General features: G+C 40.6%; 1 protein-coding gene across 1 annotated transcript; it reads left to right on the top strand.

The window, feature by feature from the left end:
- Positions 1–710: 710 nt before the first annotated feature.
- LOC147621902 (uncharacterized) lies at positions 711–3,683 on the top strand. Its single transcript, XM_086822919.1, has one exon. It carries the CDS (start codon positions 960–962, stop codon positions 3,390–3,392), a length of 2,433 nt encoding a protein of 810 aa, XP_086679045.1. The 5' UTR covers positions 711–959; the 3' UTR covers positions 3,393–3,683.
- The last annotated feature ends 13,179 nt before the right edge of the window (positions 3,684–16,862 follow it).

Here is a 16,862-nt window from a genome sequence, read left to right on the forward strand (position 1 = left end):
GAATGTACATTGAATGCCAATTTTATGATTGAATAAAATGTATGGAAATTCATTGGATTTACATGGTTTTCCCATGAGCGTAGTGGTTTATGGGGCCAAGGCCTAGCTTTTTGAGAACTAGGCCGAGCCTTCCCAAATGTGCAATCGCTCTGCAAGACCTGGGGCCAGGGAATGCAAGTCCTTTGCTCTTATTAAATGCATTGAAACTTGCACGGCCTAGTTAATTGGGCCGTGGGAAAACCCAATTAGTAGGTTGTATTTTTCGGAACCTTGAGGGATGCCTAGTAGTTGTATTTTTCATTGTGTCCACTCAATGGCCATTTTCCCATGAGAAACTCAGTTTGTAGGTTGTATTTTTCATTGTGTCCACCCAACCCTATTTTTGTTTTTTTTTTGTTTTTGTTTTTTTTTGGTAGTTGTATTTTTCATTGTGTCCACTCAATGGCCATTTTCCCATGAGAAACCCGGTTTGTAGGTTGTATTTTTCATTGTGTCCACCCAACCCTATTTTTGTTTTTTTTTGGTAATGCAAGATTTTTATTTGTACCAAGCACAGTGTCCTTACAGATGAGAGCTGGCAGTAAGACTCTATCACGAGACCTTACCCTAAAAGACACCAGCTTCACCAAACAGACTTATAGGTTGTATTTTTCATTGTGTCCACCCAACCCTATTTTTGTTTTTTTTTTTGTTTTTGTTTTTTTTTGGTAATGCAAGATTTTTATTTGTACCAAGCACAGTGTCCTTACAGATGAGAGCTGGCAGTAAGACTCTATCACGAGACCTTACCCTAAAAGACACCAGCTTCACCAAACAGACACACGCTTTACCAATTGCTGTTCTTGTGCATCGGTATGGCATGGTATAATTTGCAGCTACATACATGGATGGCACGCCATGGTGGAGTATATCTGCGTATGTTGGCACTTGGTGTAGCAGCATGACAGAGGAGAGATAGAATGGCACGTGGGTTTTCAATCTGGGTTGTGGCTCTCTGCTCTTGGGTCCTCTTCATTTCTAGGGTTTTGGGTGACAGGAGCCTGGAAGGCACCATAGCTTTCGCCACACCAGGCCGCATGCACTTCGCCTTTGACATCTTCTGTGTAAATGTCCCCTCAAACTGGAGCAGCTCTGACAATCATGGTGTCTCACTTGCAGAGACAAGGCTCACAGATGGAGATGAACAATCGGTGAACTATAATGGCTTCTTTGCAAGCAACTCTGAGCAGGATCTTATCTTCAAGGCTTCAAAGGAGAAAGGAAACCATGCCACCATCAGCTATGGAGCTTCTCAGGGCAAGAGTGCCCTGGACGGTAAGATTCTTGCTTATGTTTCTGAAAGGCAAGGGCGCCCACGAGTGTATTTCAATCTGTATGTTTCAAAGGAAGAAAAAAGGGTGTATAATTCAAAAGCGGAAGAAGGTGGGTTTCTGTCCGAAAGGATAACACATGGTCAAACCTCTAATGTTTTTGAGTACAAAATTGAGACTGTGGAGCTTCATACCTCTGATGATGATGGCGTTCCTCACAACGATGACGATGACGATGATGCACTGCAACAACTCTTTCTTCAAGACAGACCCTCCATAGCACAAGGCTGTGTTATTTACGTCTCCACACAACAAAAGGCCCCATCTCTGAGGCAAAGCTGGGCAGCAGTGTATTCCACCAACCTCTCCACTGGATTCACGACACGCCTCACGCCAACAGGTTTAGCGGATTATAGCCCTTCTGTATCTCCTTCTGGTGAATGGGTTTTGGTGGCTTCGTATGGAGAAAGGAGCTGGCAAGGAGAGGTGCAAGAATTTGACACGGATTTGTACATTTTCAGTGCTGAAGATGGATCTCAGCGCAAGCCAATTGTGAAAGGTGGAGGGTGGCCATCTTGGGCTGACAGTTCTACCTTCTTTTTTCACAGGAAGGCAGATGACGGATGGTGGAGTATCTACAAGGGCACCATTTCCGCTCTCCTTTGGATGTCTCTGAAGCGTCAAAGTGTCATCAATTCTGGTCTTGACAGTATGGAGGATTTGGTAGCAGTAGAGAGAGTAACCCCGTCTGGCATCCATTGCTTCACTCCAGCTGCCTCCTCAACCATGAAGTGGATTGTCGTGGCGACTCGCAGGCCTGAATCAGTCTTCAGGCATATAGAGATTTACGATCTGGAATCCAAGACATTTTTTCAAGTCACCAATCACTCTGCCCCTTGGATCCATCATTACAACCCCTTTGTCTCATACGATTCTACCCTTGTGGGGTATCACAAATGCAGAGGTGGGGTGTTCCAAGATCAAAGGCTCTCCAGTACATATGAAGCTTCCCTTTTGAAGAGGAGGGGAATAGCTCAGAAAGCTGGGATTTGTGCAGAGGATGATCAGTTTCTGACAGTCCCGCGCCTAGATTACGTTCATTCACCATTTCCTCAACTCTCTCTTATCCGGGTGGATGGGACTTTTCCTTCCTTTTCACCAGATGGTTCTTTGATTGCTTACATTCCAAATTTGAGTGAGAGTGGTGTCAGTGTTATGCAATTAAATGGGTCTGGTAGTACGGAGGTGTACTCCAAGCCTGCATTCGGGACAGTGTGGGATAGTACGAGGGAAGGAGTTATTTACACAAGTTCCGGCCCAATATTTGCTTCAGAGAGGTCAACAGTGCACATAGTAGCCATTTTTAATGCTCACAGATTAGCAAATGGAGAAGATCTTCCACTTGTCTCAAAGATACTGACAAAGGAAGGCTCGAAGAACAACGCTTTCCCATCACCGTCTCCAGATGGAAAGTATGTGGTGTTTCGGTCGGGACGCTCTGGAAGCAAGAACTTGTATATAATGGATGCTGTTCAGGGTGAAGAAGGGGGGTTATGGCGCCTGACAGATGGAGAGTGGACGGATACAATGTGCAGCTGGTCACCCGATGGACAGTGGATCTCCTTCTCATCAGACAGAGACAATCCAGGGGGCGAAAGCTTTGCCTTGTACCTAATCCACCCAAATGGCACAGGTCTTCACAAACTGTTCAACCATAGCCAAGTGGGAGGCCGGGTGAACCATGCTTCTTTCAGCCCAGACTCAAAGACCTTGCTCTTTACTACGGATTATGCAGGCCTATCAGCTGAGCCCATATCTGTATCCCAGCAGTTCCAGCCATATGGTGAAATCTTTGTGGCCTCACTTGATGGGATGCACCTTGAACGTCTCACGCACAACACATATGAAGATGGAACTCCAGCATGGGGAAAAAAATTTATTAGTGCTTCAGATCTTTCAAGGGAGGGTGAGGGGCTGCAGTGCTCATTTGATGATGTTGATTGGCTGACAGATGGCATCACAACAAAGCTGCCAGTACCATATGGCTTGTCGACACAGCTCTTATGTGGCAATGTAGGTTAATTGTACTTTATTAACTTGAGTAGGATATACACTAAATAAGTCGTAGAAGAGTATTAGAGAGTGGTCCTTGTTTACTTAGAGCAGTACCTGGTGGCCTTTTGTAAGCTTACTTAAACAGTAACCTGTAAATATGCTGCATGGTTGGGGATCGCGCTTATTAGTTATGAATCTGTCACCTTAAGAAAGCAAAACTCATCTTTACAGTAGATATGTACAGATATTTTATTTGCCACATCATTTGGCCTCTATTTCAATGACTAAGTATGTTACATGTTTTTGGGATGACAAAAAGTGGTCTTTGCTGGAAGCTCTCATCTTTCCCTTTGCTATCTCAACAAGAAAATCATAGGTCTTCACTTATAGCAGTGGTATTGGCAATTCACATCCTCTATTTGCTTGAGGGCTACTTGTATTTGGAATTGTAACAGGGAGGCATGCATCAAAGAATCGATTAACAGTAAGACAAGATTAAACACTAAGCACAGCACAATCACAATAGACCAAATAATAAACCATGCACCACACTAGGGGTTGGAAATGATGTATGATGCTGTGCCTGATTTAGGTATATATCAGCAAAAGGAGTCTACTCTAAGAACATGAGATCACGGGTGTCCAGGGTTCACTGCGGGTCTGTACCTGATACTCCAAGTACAATGAATACTAATCAAACAAAAGGTTGACCCCACGGGTCACTAACTGTGAGTCTTCACCAAAAACATCATGTGTACAAAGTATTCCACAAATCTGTCTGATTTGCAAAGTCCAATTCAATTTGAGAGTGTGGAAGAAACAATTAATCTCGGCCATTGTACAATCAGCTCTGGCTGAATCTACAGTTTATACAATCAGACCTTGAAATGTATGACCGCTATGCAACTTTCTCCAAAGTTGTACGACCAACTTCTTGTGGCCTTTAGACACCTTGCTCACAAACACAGATTTAGTGGTTAACATGTATGAAATAAACTTACTTACCACCTCCAAAACCCATGAGGATCACCATGTTAGTGCCAAACAAGTGTGTGCACACCCCCATCCACAAGGCTGCCCGCGCGTCCTCGGCCCCATGGACAACATATGCAATCAATTCAAGCTTTGTCCATGCGAACCAAACAATGTCACATAAATAAAATATATGTCATGGTGCACATATAAATGCATGATACACATGTAGCTTGGAGTATCACCCATTTGCTTTCTTGTATTCCAAATTTTCGAAGTGGCATCATGGCCAAAATCACATTGAGCTATGCCCAAAGATCTCTAAGTAGAAATAATCAGTCGACCGTTGCCCAAGGTTCTGGAATATCACACGGGCCATTGCTAATGCTCCATACATGTCCTACATGGATTCACACATGAGCATGACCCATTTAATCCAAACACAAGGTCATTACCATCATGCCTTGCATGTTTCAAGATAATCACAAGCTATAAGCCTGATTCTAGGATTTGTTACAGGAATGACAAGAAACCTGGATCCAAGAACCATTGTATATGTTCATGTTTTGGAATATACAATAGATTAGGGTTACATCTCTTATGTTTTGTGTTTTTGTTAAACACACAAAACATATGTTCATGTTTTGGAATATACAATAGATTAGGGTTACATCTCTTATGTTGTGTGTTTTTGTTAAACAATATTAGCATTAACATCTCACTTAATGTTAATGAAAATCATGCTTCTGCGATGCATGTGACAACGGTGGTGCAAATCCGTGCCAATTTGAAGTATTCAAGGCTTCGGATGGATTTCTGTTACTCCCCATCCGATCCTACACACTGAGGATGACATTGGGATCTTATGAAGGCTAGCCTATAAGCAGCCTTGAATGAATACAACCCTTCTCGATAATACCTTCAAGATTCTTGCTAAGGCGATCATAATCTCAAGGTAAGGACCAGCTTGAGATTCAGCATTGTTTCACCATCACCCTTCCTGTTACTACCTTACAGATTCTTGCCAATGCAATCATTTTCTTGCATCTGCCACATTATTGAGATCTTGGATAGTGGCATCCTAGATATAAAATCTTCACATTTTGGGACGCGGCCACAATCTACATTCTCCTTCTTGACTTCAAGAAGGCTCATATCACCTTCAAATTTTAAAAAATACCTGCAAATTTATAGCTTGAAAGTGCCAATCGAAATTTGAGAGAATATAGTACAAATACCTTCAAAAATAAAGAAAACTCTTCATTGATAATTTCTTAATTTTATAAATGAAGGTTTTCCAATTTTTGAGAAAAGTTTTTTTCGAGCACTGCTCATGACAAGGTAGACTATTGCTTTTTTAAGGGCACCATGCTCTAGATGGGATTCTCAATAGCCTAGATTTGGGGGGTCTCATCGACCTTGTTACAAAGCAAAGATTTGCTTGGTAAGCTCATTACACGTGGCCTCCGGTCTCAAGGGAGAGTCAATCGTCGAAGGATTTCCTGGAAACCCACATTCTAACCTACACCCCTTTTGCATGCGCAAAAGCCTTACTATTTTGATCCACAGCCTTAAGCCTGATTAAGAAAAAATTCTAAATAAACACGATTAAGATAGAGGAGATAGGAAAAGAGAGAGACAGTTGGTGTCAGGTTTTTTGTATTTAATATGGTACAAAAAGGTGACTGAATGTTTGTACATGATGTAGGCCCTTGGTCAGCACCACCTAGGGGTGACCTTTGGCCCCTTCTACATGCTAGATTTTGACTTCTAGCTTCTACACTGCTAAATGACTTGATATGATTGATGAATGATGACTTCTTGCTTCTTATATATATGCTTATAGGAGCTGGTCCGGCCAACAATTGCTGATGTCAGCCAGTTCATGGACAAATATTCAAGGATTAAAATCCCATTAAATGCTGCATTTTGCCTTCGATGTTGCTCACACTGTTGGCCCTTCAATCATGCGCGTTGGCTGCTTGCTAGCATAGGGTTCTGACATGGATCTACTGGCTGCTGTCGACGACAGGCCCCCTATGCCCTCCATGGTGATGGTGATGATGGTGTTGATAATGCTGATGCTGATGCTGATGGTGCTACTACTGATAATGATCTAAATGCTGTCCTAATTAGGAATTGATGATGTTCATGTTGGAGATTAAGCCATGGGAGACATCCCCTCCTACTAAACTTGATGTGACGGGGTGGACACTCTATCATCCTTCCTCCCTGGACTACTGACTTTGTTCTTCTACTTTAACTTTGACATTTTTGTCTGAACACCTTCCACTTCTGATCTCCACTTCCAAGTCTTGCTGAAGAACTGAACATCTGTTCCACTGCTATCCCTATGTCTGCTACTATCCCTTTCCCTTAACATAGCGGGGCGGGTCACCTGTTTTGCTGTCGAAACTATGTTGAAACCAATCATGCATGTTGCTAGGCCTTTGGAACTGATCTAAGAGCTTAATGATGTACTGGTTCAGTACATACCCTCATGGAATGATTTCCTCTAGCTTTCACCTGTTTGCAAGTCATTCCATCTGGTGCTGTCGAAATTGTGTTGAAACTAATCATGCATGTTGCTAGGCCTTTGGAACTGATCTGAGAGCTTAATGATGTACTAGTTCTAAGTACATACCCTCATGGAATGATTTGCAAGTCATTCCATCTGCTACCATGTTGCATTCTTCTGATGGATCTAGCATGTAGAAGAGGGGCCAGAGGTCACCCCTAGGGATTGACCAAGGGCCTACATCATGTACAAACATTTAGTCACCTTTTTGTACCATATTAAATACGTGACACCAACATCTCTCTCTTCTTCTCTCTCCTTTTCTTAATCATGTTTATTTAGCATCTTGTTCTTAATCAAGCTTAGGACTGTGGATTAGTATAGCAAGGCTTCTGTGCATGTAACATTGGTATCAGGGCATTTAGGCTCAGCCACCACTAAGCAAGTCCCAAGGAGGTGCACATAACTTCTACATTGCCGAATGACTTGATATGATTGATGAATGACAACTTCTTGCTTATATATATGGAGGAGCTGGTCAGCCAACACTAATGCTGTAGGCCAATTCATGGTGGACAAATATTCAAGGACTAAATCCCATTAAATGTTACGCTTTGCCTTTAATGTTGCCACCACTGCTAGCCCTTCAATCATGCAATAGCCACCTACTGCATAGGATTTTGCCTGTCGCGAAAACAGGAGTCTGCTAGCTGTCTTGACAGAGCCCCCATACCCTCCATGGTGATGATGATGATACTGCTACTGCTAATGATGGTATTGATGATGCGAATGCTGATACTAATGTTGATGATGATGGTGCTATTGCTGATGATGATCTAAATGCCATCCTAATTAGGGATTGATTATGTTCATATGCTAGAGATTAAGCAATGACACAGGCATGCACATGACACCCCCCATTATAAGGCCTTTGGTCCACCAACATTTGTTGAATTTTCTCTATTACTTTGCTTCACAAACTAAGTACTTCCTTTATTTAAGGACAAGTTTGCACCTAACCTCTTTTAAGCCTATGACTCTCCATACCCTACCCTCTTCTAGATTCTACAATGGTTAGATAGCCACAAGTGAGGAATGAGCTCACCCCTCTCCACACTAACCACCACTATTGGGGTCTAGCTCCCACATCTCTTGGGGATGTCTGTGAGCTCCTTATCTAAGCTTGGTATTCCCCTAGCAATCTTTGGTGTTTGGGAGGAACAAGCTCACCCCTCTCCACACCAACCATCACTGCTAGGGTCTAGCTTCAGGATGCATGTCAACTCCTTATCCAAGCTTGACTAGAAATCTTTAGGGTTTGGAAGGACTCCCCCCCTTTGGTGTTTATTGTTAGCAACTAGGGCTGACTCCACATTCTTGGATAGTTGGGAGGACTCCCCTTGTTTAGTGTTTATAGTTTAGCGACTAGGGTTGGCTCACATTCTTGGTGGGATAGTTGTTGGGAGCCATGGGTCATGATTGCACGTTCTTAGAGGAGGACTATCCATCGCCCCTTTAGTGAGTGTTAATAGTCAGCTTTCATGATTGTAGACATGCCCCTCGAGGTTGCGCACAACCCCTTGTGGCATCTACTCTATGGCTTTTGGAGGACCACCCCCTCACGCGGTTATAGTGGGATCCTAGAGAGTTACAATGGAGGGACCTTTCCATTTAGTTGGAGACTTGGCACATCCTTGGTGGTGTGTATAACTTTCAGAGAACCACCTCCTTAGATTCACATTTTAGCAACCATGTACACTCTTCCACAAAAGATTGGGACAAGGTTTTTGAGATTGGATGGTGCCAAAATTGTTGAGTATCAAGCTCAACTAGTGCTATGGTGGGCATTGATGATGCCACTGGTTGGGTTGGTGAGATTATGGGTAATATGCCGCCAGGCTATGTCACAACCATTTTGGTGCACTAGAGTTATGGCATAGTTATAGCGCTAGCTCAAGTAGTCGGGTTCACACTATGGACCCACCTTTGTGTTATAGTAAGAAGTTCTTTCCCATATATTATGTACTCTTATCTCTTTATGTTATGGTTATAGATAAGAGAAGAGAATATAATAGAAGAAAATTCAGCCATCCATCTCTCTTTTGTATGCTTTTGTACTCATGTGTGTGTGTGTTTGCTTCCAAGGAGCTCAAACTCTTCCCCTCCCCCTCCCCCTCCCCCTCAATTTTCTCATGGTATTAGAGCATGGATTTGTGTGAAGAGCTCAAGAGAGGAAAGCAAGTGACAAGCAAAGGAAGTGGTACATGGGTAAGGGTAATTGTTGAGAAGTGTGGTGCCATAGAGCACATGTAGAGGCAGGGAGTGAGTAGGTGAGCATGAAGCCACATGGAAAAATTCGATTATCCCACATGCATGGAACAAGCAAAGTTGTACTATACCCATATAAAAGGGCTCATTTTCAAGCAATGGAAGTACAAGCACATGAATGCAAGTTAATCTATCTTGCAATCTAATTAGCTTGTGATCATCACTTTGTTTCATATACTCTCATCATGATCTTGCTTAGGCATCATCCACCTTAGATTAAGTTAATCATGTGTCGTTAGTGTGTGCTTATTGTGTCATTAGTTTAATTAGCTTCTTGTAGGAGGTACCACGAATCTTAACAGTAATTCCATCTTTTTTTTGCTTTGATTTTAGAGCAACACCTTTGGGTACCCATGATAGCTACATGGAGACAAGGAAGTCACTTTGGGTAGTTGTGAGGGTAATTCCATTTCTTTCTGTCTTTGAGTTTGAAGAAATAGGGCAACAACCCAAAGTGACTTCCTTGTTTGCATATGCTCTCCCAGCTATTGAAAAGTGACTTCCATGTGGTTGAGAATGCAAGCTCATCAATGTGTGGAAGTAGTCTAGTAGTGTGTGGACAATAATGGCTGTGCCCAACTAGTCAAGTGTGTGTGGAGTATGTGTGGACATCAGTACTAGGTTATGCTTTGTGTGAACATAACATAACCTAGTATGTGTGTGGAGTATTGTGGACATTAGTCAAGTGTGTGTGGAGTATGTGTGGACATTAGTACTAGGTTATGTTATGTGTGAACTTATCACTTGTAGAATGTGCTAATTTATAAACATATGAGGAAACAAACTGCAGTGTGCATGAACAGTGCTGCTCAGAAACCGACAATACTGTCATAGATACAAAGCTTGTTTTTTTTACGTAGATGTGTTTAGAATAATCAAACATTGGATTTGGAGTTTTGTGTTAAAATTACAGCAATGTGATGAGCTATGGTGGATCAAATGCTAGAATCAACATCATTAACAAAGAGATTATATGATAATTAAGATGTAATTAGCAATTAACTAATAGCTTAATGTAGGCATTGATAATAAAAAACCAGCAAGTTCTCATTAGGCCAATGCCTCAATTTATAGAGTTTACATCCAAGCATCTAATCCCATTGATTTCTCCTTGATTCACTCCACCTCTTTTGCTTGATTCTCTCCACCTCTCCCAGAATATCTCTCCACCTCTTTTGCTTGATTCTCTCCACCTCTCCCAGAATATCTCCACACTTCCTAAATCTTCTCATGCTAACCTTTATTCTCTCCTAGTAGATTCTTCTCACCTTTTCACAGGTTCTCTCAATTTACAGATTCTCTTTTACAGCCTCTAGCCAAGGGCTTGTTCCCGCACACACCCTATTCACTTATATATTTCAACATTTTGTAGCTCAAGTTATGAATGGAACAAGATAAGGGTGCATATTTGGGATGCCTACTATACCATATTTAGTTGAAGTGTTGATGTATGTGAAGTTTTCGCACAAGCTTGGTTTAAGCTTGATATTATAGGTTGAACTTGACAAATTAGAATATATGCATTGTGATTTATGAAAGCATATGAAATTGCTACATGGTCTTGGGAAAGCTCTTGAGAAGCTGATTTACAGGTTGTTGCAATTGGAGATTGATTTGGAGCCTATAGAAATTTGATAGGACAATTTTTAGGCTTCTACTTGATTCTTAATGCAATTATATGTATGTACTTGATGCCTAATGCAATTATATGTGTATGTATGGAGCAAATGAGCATATGGGAGTGTAATGTGGACATGTACATGGTTTGAGAATGATGTTTGGAATGCTTTTACATTGAGCAAGTAAATGTACATGTGGTGTTGACACTACATTGATGGGATTTGTGCATGTATTAGCTTTAACATTGTACCACATTGGCTACATTGATTGTTTGAGTGTGCTTATTAAAGCATTGTGTTTTTCCAAGATGAGTGATGGTCTAGATAAAATTATTGGTGAAAATCTTGACAAAAACCACTTCCAAATTTGGAAGTACTGCATGACGAACTTATTGAAAGGAAAAGGGCTTTAGAATCTGGTGAGACAAGTGAAGAGACAAAGCCAAGGGTTCTCATAGTTAATGCAACAACTCTGGCACAACATACATCACATAGGAATAGGTTATAAAGAGCATTACATAAAAAAGGCAAGGAAGCTCTAGTTGAAACAAAAGATACATAGTATAACACAGAACAATAGGAAGGTGCATGATAATGTGCACTCTCGGTGGTTTGCCAAGGTTCAAGTATGATGTAAGTAATCATATATGTGATGCATGTTGGTTTTGGAAGCATGAAAAACTTACATTTCCAAAGGATGGTCAAATAAGCAGGAGGAGGCCTTTGGAAATTCATAGTGATATTTGGGGTCCAACACAAACCCCATCCATAAATGGTTATAGGTATTATGTCACCTTCATTGATGACTATAGTAGAATGACATGGATCTAATTATTGAGGAAAAAAGGTGAAGCATTTGGAAAGTTCATAAAGTTCAAAGCATATGTTGAGAAGCAATATGGATAGTGGATCAAATGTTTGAGGATAGATGATGAAGGTGAGTTCACCTCATGTGAATTTGATGTTTTCTTTAGAGATCATGGGATACAAAGGCAACTTATATGATGGAGACACATAGCTCAGCAAAATGGAGTTTCTGAGAGAAATAATAGTCATTGGAGCCATGCTTAATGAGAAGATTATGCCAAATCACTATTGCCAAATCACTATTGGGTAGAAGCATGTGTGACAACAGTGTACTTTTTGAACAACAAGACACCTACAATAGCTATTCATGAGAGCACACCAGAGATGAGGATGACTAGCTATAGACCTAACATTGGGCACTTGAAAGTTTTTGGTTGTATGGCTTATGTACATGTGCCTGATGAGAGAGGAGAAGGAAATTGGATCAGAAGGCATAAAAGTGTGTATTCATTGGGTATGCACAAGACAAGAAAGCATACAAGTGTTATAATCTAGTGAGAAAGTAGGTCCTTATTAGTTATGATGTGATATTTGATGAGATGTCTAGTTTGGTAGTACAAGAAAAGGGAGAATGCCATTGGTTGATGACATTGATACCAATGTGGATGTGCACTTACCATTAGAGGAGTCTACTAGTATGTTTGGGCTACATGAGACATCTAGTAGTCATAATGTGAGTCCATGCCAATGTGGATGTGCACTTACCATTAGAGAAGTCTACTAGTATGTTTGGGCTACATGTGACATCTAGTAGCCGCATAATGTGAGTCCATGGTCAGGGAGATTGAGACATAATGTGAGCACTGAGAGTAGTGCATTGGACAAAGGTAAGAAGAAGGTTGAAGGCATTGTCATTAGAAATATAGGTTATGAATTATCTAGTTTGGAGAGTCTTGACAATGAGTTGGGAATTCTAATGATTAAGACTCTAGGTGTAAAGCATGACATGTATGTACTGCCACATGCTAAACTATGATCGATTGGGAATCCAAGGCTCATAAGTGGCCTATTTCTTGTACAATGCTTAATCTCATATTACATGCATGAAGTGCATTCACAAGGAATCTATTCTAGCTTGTTGCCACATGCTCTTGGAGTGAGAATTGCCATAAATATTTTGTCGAAGAATTTCCTTGCCCACACAGGCACTCATCCAAGTTGCCACATGCTCTTGGAGTGGGAATTGCCGTAAATATTTTGTCAAAGCATTTCCTCGCCCCTGCACAGGCACCCATTCAAGTTGTAGATATGTACATTGTTTCTTCATAGATTGATCATACTTTCTTGTGGTATCTCTATATTTGTTGCTATTCGATGTAGAATTATAGTGGTAACTCTTGTTAAATCCAAAATGGATTAAAAGTCCTTATTGGTGATGATCACGTCCTCCGTGATCGAGTAGTAGAAGACATTGTGCTGGAGAGCGATTTGAGAAATTATTTTGCTTATGTTGTTGCACGAATGTCTAATTGTTAGAAGGAATGGGAACTTAGTAAACAAGCAAGTTTACAATGATTATTCAAGTTATCAATGATTATAAGGCTTGTTAGAAATGAAGAAGAAAAGATGGGGGGGTTGGAAGGAATGTTGACACAATCATTAGAACAAGAGACTGAATCTCAATTTTTAATTTGATACACTGAAACAATGAAAATTAAGCTTCTTATTGATTATTTCTTTCCATGTTTTGAGGATTGTGTCAGATGATCTTGAAGTGGAATATTTTCTTTATCCCATTTGCTTTTTATAGTATTATGTATAAATAGATTTTGTGATCTTTAATTAGATATACAATTATACATATTCAAGTGAGTTAAGAAGACTTTGGGTGGATGCATAGCTAAATTTGAAGTCAAAGTCATTGGAGAGGCATGGAAAAATTCTTTTGACTTGCGAGGTTAATAGAAAATTTCTTCACCTTCTTAAGAGAAGAGTGGTATTCTATGGGGTGAAGAGGTTATTGGTGAAGGTGTTCATTTTGCTGGTGGCGAGGTTTGAATGGGTGTCACTGAGGACAACCTATTGATTGGCACCTTTAAAGGGAAATCGAGGCAACGGGTCATACCATTGACCAAGCTTTCGCCCACCATTGGCCTTCCATCTAGGGATGTGCCTGGAAGAATGTCGTTGATGAGGCTATGGCACATACAAACTTGCATTTTCTACCAGTGGGTGAGTATTTATTTTCTCACTCAGAAACTATTATATTAGTCATCCAATTGAAGAAAGAATGGTAAGACCATTAATGAGCTTACCCATGATTGATGTGATTTACTATTGATGTTAATAGTAAATCACATTTACTATTGATGTCAATACTTGACCTTATAGCCAAGTATTACAATCATGTAACTTGTGAAATTCTCTTCAGTGTGTGACATGGAGATAGGAGTGAAGCATGGTTCTAGTTTCTTGATTGGTCTATGTGGTGCACTAAGCGAAGAGTAAGAACTTGTTTCATCCTCACTTAGTGATATATTAGAACTTGTTTCGTTCTCTGAATTTCTTTGGTTTGTCAGTTTTTCATTATGTTTACCCATGCGACGAGATTGAATTTTCTTTTAGGTTTTTGTATCTTGTGTAACACGTATGGGTGTGTCGAGGTTTGTGTGGTGGTCTTTGAGGTGAATGCTTTGACATCATGCATAGCTTTTGGCTCTTTTGTGTTTATGTCCTCTATAGGCTTCCTTTTCCTGTCTTTTAACTCGACCTTGGTTTCAATAGTTTGTAGTCCCTTGTTTTTCTTGGGTTTAGAAGGTTTTGTTTTCTCTTTTGGGTTCTGTTTTGAAGCATGTTCTTCTACCCATGTTGAGGTATTGTCTTTTGCGTTCCTTTTGACTATTTCTTATGCCTTGGATTGTAAGCGTGTAAGCACATTCAAGGGCACCGTGGTCAATTGCCTATTTTGTACACTTAAGATGTTAAGAGTTGTATTTTGTGAGACAAGTTGCATTGAAGCAACTCATCTTGGGCAATCTTGGAACATGTGATTAATGCCACATCGTTCACACATGGGTCGCGAGGTGTTAAAGACTATAGGCATATAAGTATTCCAAACTGTGCAGTTTGCCACCTTGTGAGGTCCACGACAATAGAAACACTGAAGTGTCCGATTAAGTGCTTCCTGAGCAGTTTCTACCCTTTGGACTTTTTCTCTTTGGTACACGGGAGATGGAGGTTTTGAGTCTATTGTGGATGAAGCAGGACACTTTTTAGTATCATGGTCAAAGGTTTTACAGTATATGTAGTATAGAATGAATAGGTGCCTTGTATGCACAATGAGGATTGGGATGGTCATAATGATTGAATTCAACACAAGGTATTTCATTCTTCACTTTTAAAGGCATTAAGGATGTCTGGTTTTGAAGGTTTTCATCCTCTCTTAGAGATGTTGGCTGTAAGGTTTTAAGCAAGGCTGCATAAAAGTCTGGGAATGTCAATTCCGAGATCTTTCTTTCTTTTGCAATTGCTTCACTTGGTTTAGATGAGGAACACCTGGTAGCATGATCATCTTCTAGCATGTTGTCATCTAAACGTATTGCTTCTTTACAACATTGATCGAATGTTTTCGGATTGGTTACAATGATCAAGTTGTGTAAGCTATTATTCTTTAAGCCCATCTCATGAAACATCTCTTCAATTGAACATCGTTTAATTTTTCCCATGACTCACAACGTGAGTCCAAGAGTTTTATCCTAAGGATAAAATCTCTAATGGATTCACTTGGTTGACGCTCAATTGAATAGAGTTCTGTCACTACACTCCACCGATCACCTTGTCTAGAAAAGCCATGTATAAAGGCTGATTTCAAGGTTTTGAAGTTAGTCTTGATCGCCGGCATCAATGTGATAAACCATCGACTAGATTTTCCCTCTAAGCATAAGTTCAATGCATGTACCTTAGTGGGGCAGTTGGGATTTCCAAAGGCTTCACATCTCTGTTCAAACATTTGAATGAATTGAACAAGGTCTGTTGTTCCGTCATATTTGCCCATAATTTTAGAAATTTGTACGGTCGTATTTCTGTATGAGTCACTGAGGAGGCTGTACGTGAGTGCTCTTGTTGGAAGAGACTCAGTCCTTCCTAAACTAGTTAGCATGTCCAAGGTGTGGGCATCCAGGAAAGGGTTGGTACTTATAGGATTTGCGGGAATGTTAGGCAAGGGGCCAAAGCTCTCGGTGGGATGGAAGTGATAGGGGGTGTAAAACCTGATGACACGCTTGTTATAGGCATGGCCAATGGCATTGGGAGGTGAATTTGTGGCATATATCTCAATGGCTCGAAGATGTCAGCCATTGGGTTCAGTCCTTGTGTGATCCTTGGCAATCCCTCTATTGTGGCCATGTCAGAGTGCCTAAATGCTCCTTAATGAGCAATCACAGTTTTTTAAACTTTTTATACTTTCTCACAACCCGTTATACAGCCTCAAGAGGCTTGGCGTACTCTTTGTTGGATCAAACGGATGTCCATTTACCCTAATTAGTTTAGGAGCTACACAAATATTTTTTTTGGAAAAAGCGTATGCTAGGAACTTCCCAGATGGAAGAGGAGTCCTAAATCCTATTTTCCATCACTGTATCAAGACAAAAAACGTTTCTGAGAATTTTTTCCTTGTTTCGTTAGCACGTTTTTGAGGGTGTTCCAAAAGGAATTTTGAAAAACTCTGCATGAGGGAGTTGTAGTATTTTTGGAGTACTACAACTTTGTTTCCCTGATTTGTCCGTGATTTTGTCATTTAGACTCTAAAAAAGTAGCCCGAATATGGCTCATCGTCGTTTTCGTGCTAATTTTTACGATTTTTTGTGGTTTTTGGGCTCTTTTTTTACCTCGATTTTCGGGTTAAATTTTGAGGCTGTTGGTCGGAGGCCAGAATGGTCGATTTTGACTTTGGACGGTAGTCCAAAGTTAAAGAGCTCGATGTCAACTTTTTGATGAGCCCTAGAGCACCTTTATCAGAGATACGGTTTAGGAGATACGGGCCTCCAAAGTTTCATGCAGTGAAACTTTAAATTCACACCCCGTGAACCGGACTTCATGGAAAATTTGATTTTTTTAACACCTCATTTTTCACGGCCAGAAATTCTTTTTCATGGCCGGATTTTTTTCGTCGGAATTTCTTTCACAGGCCGAAATTTTCTTTCACGACCAGAATGTTTTTGTTGGAATTTTTCTTTCACGATCGGAATTTTCACG

The sequence above is a fragment of the Cibotium barometz genome, chromosome 29 (genome assembly GCF_041138505.1).
Source record: "Cibotium barometz isolate CiBa-2024 chromosome 29, ASM4113850v1, whole genome shotgun sequence".
Classification (NCBI taxonomy): Eukaryota; Viridiplantae; Streptophyta; class Polypodiopsida; order Cyatheales; family Cibotiaceae; genus Cibotium; species Cibotium barometz.

Coding starts and splice junctions, on each gene's coding strand:
- LOC147621902 (XM_086822919.1), top strand. CDS start 960: ATGGCACGTGGGTTTTCAATCTGGGTTGTGGCTCTCTGCTCTTGGGTC.